At 32.5% G+C, this 11791-nt stretch overlaps 1 protein-coding gene across 1 annotated transcript; it reads right to left on the bottom strand.

Annotated features, from left to right (window-relative positions):
- Positions 1-2467: 2467 nt before the first annotated feature.
- LOC126880308 (endoglucanase-like) lies at positions 2468-11431 on the bottom strand. The gene is made up of 4 exons (XM_050644106.1): positions 11234-11431; positions 8954-9166; positions 2902-3083; positions 2468-2834 (listed from the first exon to the last, which is right to left on the bottom strand). The coding sequence occupies exons 1-4, from the start codon at positions 11259-11261 to the stop codon at positions 2538-2540; spliced, it is 720 nt and encodes a 239-aa protein (XP_050500063.1). The 5' UTR covers positions 11262-11431; the 3' UTR covers positions 2468-2537.
- Positions 11432-11791: the final 360 nt, after the last annotated feature.

The raw sequence follows: 11791 nt of genomic DNA on the forward strand, positions 1-11791 counted from the left end.
GTGCCAATATCGACACGAGACTGTCCACGCACTTAATATTGATTTTTTATATTATACGTTTTTATATCCGCCATTTCGGAAACATCACTCACTATCGAGTCTTTGGCACTATAGCCAGCAATTTTCTTTTTGGTTTTATTCTTATATGGGATGAAATCCAGATGAAATGTATCTTATTTTGATTGGAATGAGCCTGGCGAAGGATAGTTTTAATTTCTTTTAAATGCGGGTTTTTTGAAAACAAGTTTTTTTATTGTGGCTTTGACTTAGGCAATTAGCCAGACTATTTGTTTGTGTATGGTTAGATTAGATTAGATTATGTGAGGTCATTAAGGCTATGGAGCCTCTTAGCACTTCGACCTATAAAGATCTTTTGTGCATACCATTGGTGGCTGGTCAGAGGAGGCAAGGGAAGCTTAGCCTCCCCATAAATTTTTCACACACGCTACAGTGTTTTGTTTACTATGCTATTTTGATTTGCGTTAGAGACATCGCAAAAAGTTATTGGAACAAGTTGTTCCAAATAATATTCTAACTCCACATACCAAATTTTAGCACAAAATTCGCACTTTTAGTTTTTTCATTATTTGTAGTCGGGATACTAAAATCGCAGAGGAGGCTGCTGGCCGGAAAATCTCACTTGCTAATGCTCCGCGTAGTCCAGAAGCGTTTAAGGATGGTTTAAGGAAACCCGGTCCCCTTAGAGCTGCACATCGCTTAACGCACACGCTGCCCGGAGATCGGGCAAGTGAGATTTTTCGGCCAGAAGCCTCCTCTCTGGATTTTAGGATCCTGACTATAAATAATGAAAAAACTAAAAGTGCAAATTTTGTGATGTAATTTGGTATGTGGAATTAGAATAATATTTGGAACAACTTGTTTAAATAACTTTTTCCGATATCTGTAATGCAAAGCCAAATATCGGTAATTTACCGTGTTTTTGCATTCGCAGAGTAAGCCGCTTTTAGAATTAAAAAAATTCAGTTGAGTATCTTAAACAATGTGAACCTTCAACCTGTATGGACTGCAAAACTTCAAATCTGTATTTATTTTGATTTGCATATCTACTTACAGAGATAGAATTGTTAAGCTATAATTTCAGCAAATTGCTCTCTATCTTGAGCGGTTCTTTGTGTCGAATGTGTATCCATGCGGCCATGCCATACTATTTATGAAATGAAATTTGGTTTCACTTACGTTTTTAGTTATCTTTCTTTATAACCTAGATTACAGGATTCGTAGGATTGTTTTAGAGAATGAAACATAAGGTGTATCAAACAATAATACTCATTATATATTTATATTTTTGAGCTGGTTTTTAGGTAGCTTTAGAAATGTAGATTTATTAACTCGGTATTTTTCCATTATTACATATTATTCTGTTAATAAACGTACGTATAAAATTTAATAATTTCCTCATCCAATAGTTTTAGAATAACTACATAACTCTAATCATCTAGACCATCACCTTTTCCATTTTTAGTTTCTTCTAGCCAAGCTTTAATTTATTTTATTCTTCTTTATGAATGCCACGCCCCTCTATCTCCCTATCTGATTGTCCCCTTGTGGCTCAATCATCAGCAAAACATTAAGATTTGCAGTTTGTCCATATTTCTGCTTAACCTTTAACTACACGCGCTGGCGTACTTTGTAAGCCAGATATAAGAATTCTACTGGAAATATATTTAAAAATTTAATTTTTGACCTTGCTTATTTTTCTAACCTATCACTGGAATGTGCTTTACAATTTGGTTTTAGTTTCGTTATAATCGGCGTTCTGGAAAGATCGTAATTTACATTTTATTATTTGTTGTTTCCGGTGGTGGACAATATACCCCAGGATTATATTACTATAAGTCGTAATATAAGTACATATTTTAATTGTTTTTTAGTCATTATGGCAAAAAATATATTTTTCTTTGTAAACAATACTTTTTCTCCTGTAAAAAATCACATTTAAGAAAATTTTTTATTAGTAATTTTATTTATCATGGAATCCAGTTATTCCATGATTCCAGTTATAAATCCCAATTGGCTTACTGAAGGAACTCCAAGTATTCACTGATGCCGAATAAGGTTTATAAAAAACAACTAAGTGTATTTTTTCAAAAAAAATTAAACAAATCCGCTGTTTTTAAGTGTATTTCCTTGTGGCGTACAAAGTACGCCACGCGTGTAGTTAAGTTATAACTTGATGCGCGGGTAGTTAAAGGTTAATCCCATTTATCTACTAGAAATCTGTTATTTTCGTGGATAATTTTTGCCGCTGTTTTGTGTTTATAGCCAGTGCAGGTTGTTCGTGTGCTATTTGCCACCTTATGAATTTTTCTAGACGACGTTGCAGAATGTAGAGGATTAATACGCATAATTCTTAAACCTTATCCTTATTTTCTTAAATCCTTAAGGATTACATCAACCTTAATAAACTGAGAATATAAATTGTTCTTTGGGTATTAGAAAAAGACTCTTGTTAAATTGAGTATATACTTAAGTAAAACATAATTGTTTTAAAACAAATAATTATATTATATTATTATTTAAAGACTGCAACCAGATCTGGCAACGATTTCAGCAGGGCATTGGACTTGGTCGAAATGCATTCTTGGATTGTTAGCATTCTGGTAGAAATCAAATCTAAAGTAACATCCAGACTGTAAAGCTTGAGGAAGAGTAGCACATTCGCCTCTGTTATGAACTCCACCATATTGGTCACCCCAACCGTTCCATGGGGCATTCCATTGGTCATGACAACCTTGTGTGAAAATTCCAACACCACCTCCGGGAAGAGCAATGTCAAAATGATTATGACTCAAATCAGAACCAGTATTTGTAACCTATAAATAAATGATTAATAAATATTTTCGTTAATATTTGGTAATATTTGGTTATAAAAAAACTTACTTGTACAATCATTTTCTTGTTTGAAATTTGATCTTTGAAGCTAAGTAAGAAACAAGCGCAACATAAGGATACATCAATCCCGTTACTGAAAGACGCGGCACCAAAACCATATGCCAAAGTGCTATTTACTGCCCATGGTTGTTGACTGTTGCACATGTAAGCACTGCCGCCACCCTCACAACCTAAAATTAAAGATGACCTTATTTTATTATAATATAACTATATTATGGGCCGGCGTAGCCGAGTGGTAGTGTGCTAGGCTAGCGTGCCGGTGGTCCGGAGTTCAAATCCTACCGCCGGCAAGAACAACTAGACATTTTTAAAATGTTTATAGGCTCCAGGTCGACTCAGCCTGAATAAAATGAGTACCTTGGGTAAAACCAGGGGTAATAATAGGCGGTTGAAGCGTAGCACTGGCCCTGTTACCTTCCTTGTATACCGTAGGCCCTAGATATAGCAGACTACCCTGCTATACTCCCAAAGCCACGTGAGCGGTATAAAAACGGGAGACTATCAGCGGCGGCTCGTGGGTCAATCTTCAGGGGGGTCATTTTGGTTTGAAAACTTCAAACTGTTGATTTTTTAAAGTATTTAAAAGATCTTTTAGCATTTATATTTTAGATAAAAAATACAGACTTAGATAAAACTCAATACTATTTACCCTAGTTTTCCGAAAATTAAATTTGTCTTTTTTTAGAGTAAATCTTTTAAAAAATATAGGAAAAATGGTATGAACAGGTTATTGACTGATATATAGATAGGAATATTTATAGTATAATAAATTGTAAATTTATTAAAACGAAACTTACTTTAAATATTTTTATATTTTAAGTCAATTCTTCTATCCTTTAGTTCTGCAAAATAGTCTATGACCTTCTCATTGAAATTTGGAATGCTCTTGACAAGCGTTTTCTCGATGCTCAGCATAGACAAGGCACTAAGTCTAGGTTGTCCCATCGTATTACGCAGGAATGTTTTTACTCTTTTTAAAGTAGAAAAACATCTCTCACTTTCCACGGTTGTCATAGGGAGTGTGCACAAAATATTTAATAACTTCACTGCTTCAGAAAATGTTTCAGACAAATTCATGTTAATAAAAAGCTGAAGTATGGCTACTGCACCAGCACTATTGCGAAAATCCTCACGACAATATAAGACTTCAAGTTCCGATTTTAGTTTGGAAATATTCACTGTGGGATAATTAGCCGTCACCATTTTTAAAATATTTTGCGGAAAGTTGGTAGTGTATGCTTCAAATTTCTCTATGTAGAATAACTGTGAAATCATGAGATGATCATTGAAACTAAACCTGTGATTTATTTCAGATATAATAATATCACAAATTTCAAGTGCAGTTCGTCGCTTTGGATCCTCTGCAGTAGTTTTTCTTTTTTTTGCTGTTGATGTGCTTGGTACTTCTGATTCCAAAATAGTATTTCTAATTATTTGGATATTGTTGTTAAAAGACAGGATACAATTTTTGACAGATATAACATCAATGTCTCGCATTTGCAATTGTTTAAACAATATATCAACATGGGGCATTATTTTATGGAAAAAATTTAACCAAAATAAAAAATGCTCATCTTCCAAATGTCTTTTTAAACCAGTTGCTTGATTTATATTGTTACCATCTTGCTCCTCATCAATAATTTCCTCTAAGCAAGATTTTAAATCATCTTTATAAGTGTATACAATTTCAACACATTTTGTATTGAAAGCCCATCGAGTAGGCGCAGCTTTAGGTAGCCTTACTTTAACCACTCTATCCAGAACCATCGTACGTTTTGGAGATCGGCCGAAAAAGGACGAAAATCCGTGTAAATTTGCAAAAAATATTTTTATCGGTTTGTGTTGACTCGCCGCTTTTTGGAGGATAAGATTAAATTGATGGGCATAGCAGTGAATGAAGTGTGCATTTGGGTATATTTCTTTAATTTTTGTTTGTACTCCTCCCAGTTTACCGCTCATGACTGATGCACCATCGTAACTTTGAGCAATCAATTTTTCAGGTGCTTCATTAATTTTTAATAATTGAAGTTCTTCCAATATTACATTAGTTAAATGTTGTGCTGTAGTACCTAGGGGGTTAACAAATTTCCAAAATCTTTCATGTACAATACCAGTTAATACATATCGCAATATGATAATCATCTGCGTTTTATTGGAGCTGTCTGTGGTCTCATCTACTTGAATGGCCACAAAATTTGTCTGGCCAATCTCCTTCATGATATGAGTATGCACAATGGCTAACATTGATTCTAAAATATCGTTCTGAATTGTTTTCGATGTTCCTTTAAATACTGTACTTTTTTCAATGTGTTCTTTAAACATTAAATCCAGTTCAGAAACAAAATCGATAAGGCCCAGAAAAATTCCACGATTATTGGAGCTGTCACTTTCGTCATGACCGCGCAATGCAATTTCGAAAACTCCACAAAATTTTACACAGTCGATTAGTTTGTTTAAAATATACCTATTTTTAGATACCAATTCATTAAAGTCATGCACAGATTTACGATATACACTATCAAGTTGCTGTCTTATGTTAACACGTCCTAAACTTGCGTAACTCATTGATGAATTTATATGAGTAGTTGAAGAGGCATGTTTTGTAATTTTCACTTTTAAATGCTTAATGTCAGTTACTCCATTTTTCGCCCATACAGCGTCATTCGAAAACAGTAAACACGGATAGCAAAAAAATGCATTTCTCACACTGCAGCCACAAATCCAATCACACAAATTGTACATTGATTCTTTAAAATATCTTTGAATGTCCTTACCCCTATCCTTTGTTGTTTGTTTTAAATTCATGTTTGGTTTTGGTCGACCACTTTCTTTTTTCTCAAGCCGCCGTTCATAATTTAGTGTTCCAGCAGATTTTAAGGCAATTATTTCGTCAACAACACTCATCTTGTTTTTGTTACAATCACAAAAAAATCCAACAAAACAAAATAAATTACGCAAATACGCCGCGATCGATATAGACCTGCCGTGAAGTGCGGTCAGCAGACGGTAACTAACTAAACGTGAGGCCGTCGACTCTACTAGAGGTATACGACGGAAAGGTCACTCCCACTCTCGCCCACGAAATTGCTATCTGCCGTCTCTTTTCTATTTTACATGCATTTGTCCATAAGCCATAAGAACTGTATATAGACAATTTAAAATACGGCCCAGCCACGGGCTTGTGTATAGCGCGAGGCGCGACGTTATTATATCTATTATATTTGTTTTGCCAATGCAGACTGCTGAGAGAGAATTTTATATTTCAGAGTGAAGTTTTAGATAAAAGATATTTTTAATAAAATTGGTATTTTTATGAGATTATTTTAGGGGGGTCATTGACCAATTGACCCTAAGGAGGAGCCGCGCTTGGAGACTATTATAACTATATTATATGTAAGCTATACGGAGTGAGTTTTATAATAATATGGGACGCCTAAATTATCTCGAAAATTTTTTGCTCAATTAGAAATCCAATGAAATCAATTAATTTGTGGTCATCTTATTGAATACAACCAATAAAACCAACATTATACTGAAAACAGATCCCATGGGCTGTTTTCACTCAATCATGTAGCTATGGATACCTACATTTCGTTTCATTTCGATTTTGACATTTCAAATATTCAATATTTCAAAATGTCACGATTTGGTTGTAATACTGATGAGAATATTAATGAAATTATCGAATCAAATATACCAAAGAATACTGTTTACAGTAAAAAATTTTCTATCCGAATAACCCTCGAACATTGATAAATGATCAAAAATTTTTTAACAACTTTCTCAAGCTTGTTGCTTACAACTGTTTCCAAGCAACAAGCTTTCGAAATCTGTTATAAAATTTTTTCGAACAATTATCAATGTCCTTGGGTTATTACTACTGAAAACAGCTTGTACGATTTTTGTAGATTTCTTATTTATCTTCTTCTTCTTCTTCTTCTTCTTTAAGTGACATCTTCGTGACGGAGGACAGCAATCATCTTAGCTATTCGGCTTTAGAGACGGCTGCTCTGAAAAATTCATTTGATGTACAGCCGGTTCCTAAAAAAACTGATACGACTCTTAGTAAGATTTGATCATGTTGAGCAGTGTATTTGATTGATCTGACATTATATTGATTATGACAGACAAATAATAAAATAAACAAACAACAAACAACTGATTCATGAAAAAACTAATAAGTATTTTAGAAAAATTTAAACGCAGGATGAAAGATTACATTATTACCGAGGGCGGAAAGCCCCTTAGAATAAACAAGCAGTTTCTATTGAATGAAATATTTGAAATTAAATATCACACTTTTTTTTATTTTCAGCCCTGTAACTTATTAAAATAAATATTATAGAAGTTTTCAGGGACTTTCAGCCCTCGGTAATAATGTAGTCTTTCATTCTGAGTTTAAATTTTTCAAAAATATTTATTAGTTTTCTCAGGATTCGAAAAAAAATGAATACAATTAAAATACATTGAGAATTTTGACATGCGCCACAATTTTGCATTAACTCAATGTAAAATTTTAAACTGTTGAATTCCAGCTTCCCTAATTATTTGACATCAAAAGACATTAGAAACTATTTGTAGATGATTGAAATCTGTATTGAAAACAACTGTTAAAATTGTTCTACGTAATTAAACATATTCCAAAATTTTGTAAAAATGTAATACATTTCAGTTTTCAGCCCAAACTTAGGCCACACACAATGCGATAATGTTCACATTTTTGAACTGTCAATATTTTTATTTTATCATCTATTGTTTAAAAACAATACAGTTGATAAGATACCCTCAGTTGCGGAGAAAGTACTAATAATAAAGATTAATAATAAAGTCTAATAACCGTGGAACAGAATAAGCTATCTGACAAATTTTAAGATTTGGCAGTGACATTGACAGTATGTAAATATTAAGTATTTATCCTTCAAAATACACTGCTCAATTTTCTACAAAATACGCGTCAAGAGTCGTATCAGTTTTTTTGGAACCAGGTGTACATCCGTACCATTCTCTCAGGTTGCTCAGCCACGATATTCTTATTTTATAGATATTCTTATTTCAAATGGAATAAATTATGTTGCGTTTTGATGTCCATGAAAAGTAGGTATTGATTGTGAAAAAACAATTTAAAATTAAATCCATTTTTTCGGCCCGGGCGAACATATATTTATATTTTTCATTGGAATCAAAATATATCTGTTCTAAGTTTAATGGATTTCGAGATCAAAATATCACAAAATGGCCATGTTCATGTGTCAAAAACACAAGTAAAACATATTATTTTTGAAATTACGAAGTGCGTATATTCATGTTCATACCTGATTTTAGCAGTTCCAAATAACTATTTTGGGCTTATTTTCATTTTAAAACATTGTTTATTTTTTAGTTGTTAATGCAGCTCCATCGCCTGTCTTCGCATAAGAGCTTACAACGTAATCAAAATTCTTCTGGGAAGCTGATACAAAAAGGTTTGATCTTAAATTTAGACACTTTTTAATTTCAAAAATTATAATATATTTTACTTATGTTTTTGAGCCTTCAAATTCATCATTTTTTGCTTTTTACTGGCTTTTAAATGCTAGTAACTCGAAAACGATGAACTCTAGAGAATAATTACAACAGACCTTTTTTGGTCCCAATAATCCAAGCAACCTAAAATAGTGTTTGCTCTGGCCGAAAAGATTGATTTTAATAATTTGTTTTAAATATTTTTTAATGTAATTGTTACAATAATATGTCCGAAATTATAGCATTTGGTTATAGAGAAAATCACATGAAAAACAATCAACATTTCTTAAGGACTTCAAAACGAAAAAATATAGGATGTCCCATTTGAAATAAGATAATTTATTATATTTCCAGAAAAACTGAAGATCTGACAACAATGCAAATACCACCGTAAGATCGGCCGCATCACAACACTCTTACTTACTGAAAGATATAAAATTCATGAAAGCCGTTTCCGAGATAATTGCGGATTTCCATACATAAAATTCCTTCTGTGTATATCGCTTCTAAATAATTGGTACCGTAAGATTTAGTTTACCTGATTTTGCATTATCATCAACCCTGTTTACTCCAGATCTATCGCATGAGGCAACTGGTACTCCGCTAGGTGTATGGACGTTTCCCCTCCATGAGCAGGAAGGTTTGCAACAATCCCAATAACGGGTAGTTGTTCCCTCTCCACTAATGCCTTTCTCAATGAATTTAATTTCTGGACTTTGTTCTAAAGGGGTAGCTACTGCAAGAGCCACAACTGAAAATATAAAAGGAATTAGTTAGCGAGAAAAATATTTTAAATTACTATAGTTCATTCGCTTTTAAGATGAGCTAAGAGGCCAGATTCGTGGGTTTTTCGTGTCGTCGCAGCTTGTCATTGTTTAGAAATTAATTTATAGTATAGAATAAATTAATTTCTAAATAACGACAAGTTGCGATGACACGACAAACCCACAAATCAGGAGTTTGAAACTGGCGTGTTATCTTGGCATCTTGAAAGCGAATGAACTATAATAAAAAAAATAACGACAATCAGCTTCTCACCTAAAAAGCCGTATAACGTCGAATACAAAAAGTACAATTTTACAGGTATGCTTATTTCCCAATTTTTAGTACAACAATACAGTTTTTAAAAATAACATTAAGTATTAACAGATTTTTACATAAAATATGTCGACAAAAATAACCATTAGTACAGAAACATTTACATGCGATATTTATTATATTAAATAAACAAAACAAACAATTGTATTACTTTAAGTGTATTGTCGTAAAGCTGACTGATTTTATAAACTGAATAGTTTTCGTGATATCTGTAGGGTTGTTGAGGATTTCCTTAAGAATGGGTTTAAATTTCAGGCCTTCAGGTTTAGCTGTAGGTTAAATTTTGGCAGGTAACCTCTATAACGAGTTTAAGATCATTATAATATATTTGAATTACGCTTATGACAGTATAGTAGGTACTATCGTTGGTAGGTTCTTTGGCAACATCATCAAGCTGTTTCATTGCCAGTGATTTCACTCACTCCCGTCTGAGAAGGAAATGAGAGATTGTAACATCGTAAGGCGAAATATTTTGGTAGATGTCATGAAGGTTTTGAATCAATAAGTGATCAGTGGAAATTGTATTTACTGGTGGAACTACGTAGATGAAAACGAATCTGTACAAAATGAATATATGTCTGTTTTGATCGGCGATGCATTAAAAACTCAGCATAATTCCATATATAGTTCACCTGTGTACATATATAGTTCACCGAGATGATCATACAATCTCGTTTTTTTCACAAAGTTTTTCCACTTTAATCTGGAATCAATTATCATACACAGAATTTTATAATGTTTGATAATAGAACACAGAAAAAAAAGCAGAACAGTGGAAACTGCTGAATAAACTTTGGAAAAAAGGATTTGAGTTATTTCTGGAAATTTTTATTAATTTGATTTTACTTTGAAAGAGAGACAATCTTAGTTTGTTGGATCTGTCTTAAAGAAGATTTATTGTACTTTGTGGACATTTACATGGCAGTAAAAGACTAGATCATCAGCTTATTAAAAACAGTTTATGAAAGCATTAAAAGATCTAAACAGTTCCAGATTGAGAAATTCTACCGTTGACAAGGAGTTTAAAATGTTCTTCCAGTTAGAAAGGTTTTATAAATGAAAGAATATTACACCAGTGCTAAACGAAGATTTTTAATTTAATTAGGTACTTAAAACAATTATTTAATATTTTTACAGCCGTATACAACAATTAATCACATTTTTGGCAAAAATATCTAAAAAGACCTAAAAATGAAGTAGAAATACTAAGTATAAATTTTTTAGGAATAAAAAAATATAAATCTCTGGATTTGTTTAATATGACTATTTCGTATTCCGTGTAAGATATTTAAGGAAATAAAGAGATATATGTGGGCGATTGGCCAAATACACTAAGATATTGTTTAATGTTTGATTTGTCGCATCATTCAACACAATCAGGCAGTATTATAGATAACTCAGAAATCAGTGTATCAGCATTTCGTGTTGAATGATGAAGTCGACGTCTAAACGAAGGTAGGTATACGAGTAATAAGATTTATTATTGCATCGTCTTATTCATACGAAAAAGATTGAAATACGAATGGAAGGAATACTACGAAGTAAAAAATCATAATGTCTGTATAGGTAGCAAATCACTATTGGTGTGCCTATTTTATATGTTTTATTACTCATATTTTTCTCAAAAGAAATTATATTTCAAAAACATAATATGTATTTGGTATATAATACATATTTAGTAATGAATTAAAAATACAATTAAAAAGCTGAAATAACTTACGGGCTGAAACTAGGATAGCGATCTTCATGTTGTGTTACTTAAAATACAACTTGGATATTCTTGTGGGCCAGTCAGAATATATACTAAAAAGTTATCTTAAAATGGTCTCTTCACCAAATTTCAATACGTATCTTAAGTGGAGTCACACGACTCCAATAATATCTAAATTTTTTGGACAACAAGTATCATTGTCAAGGTAAGTGAGGGCTTATGTATAATATTATTATGCCTACTTAACGTGTTGATGATTTTATATTATCCTCGGTTTAACCTTGCTCTAGTTTTGGTTTCGATATAAGTTCTTTTATTTTTTATATACTTTTTTCACTAATGGTGCTTATAAGCACCAATATTTGTACCAAGAATAAAAATTGAACCTAAAAAAATGCATCATCATCAATCTGCCCTGATTTGTCAATTGTTTAACACAGGCATCGTTCAGATATTTTCATTTTCTTTTGTTCTTCTTCGACGTTCTTTTGAGATCGTCGGTCTATCGCTTTGAGGTCTTCCTCATCCACTCTTGTCTGCCCTCCACTCAAGAAATATTCTTGGCAA

Source organism: Diabrotica virgifera, chromosome 2 (genome assembly GCF_917563875.1).
Source record: "Diabrotica virgifera virgifera chromosome 2, PGI_DIABVI_V3a".
NCBI classification, from domain to species: domain Eukaryota; kingdom Metazoa; phylum Arthropoda; class Insecta; order Coleoptera; family Chrysomelidae; genus Diabrotica; species Diabrotica virgifera.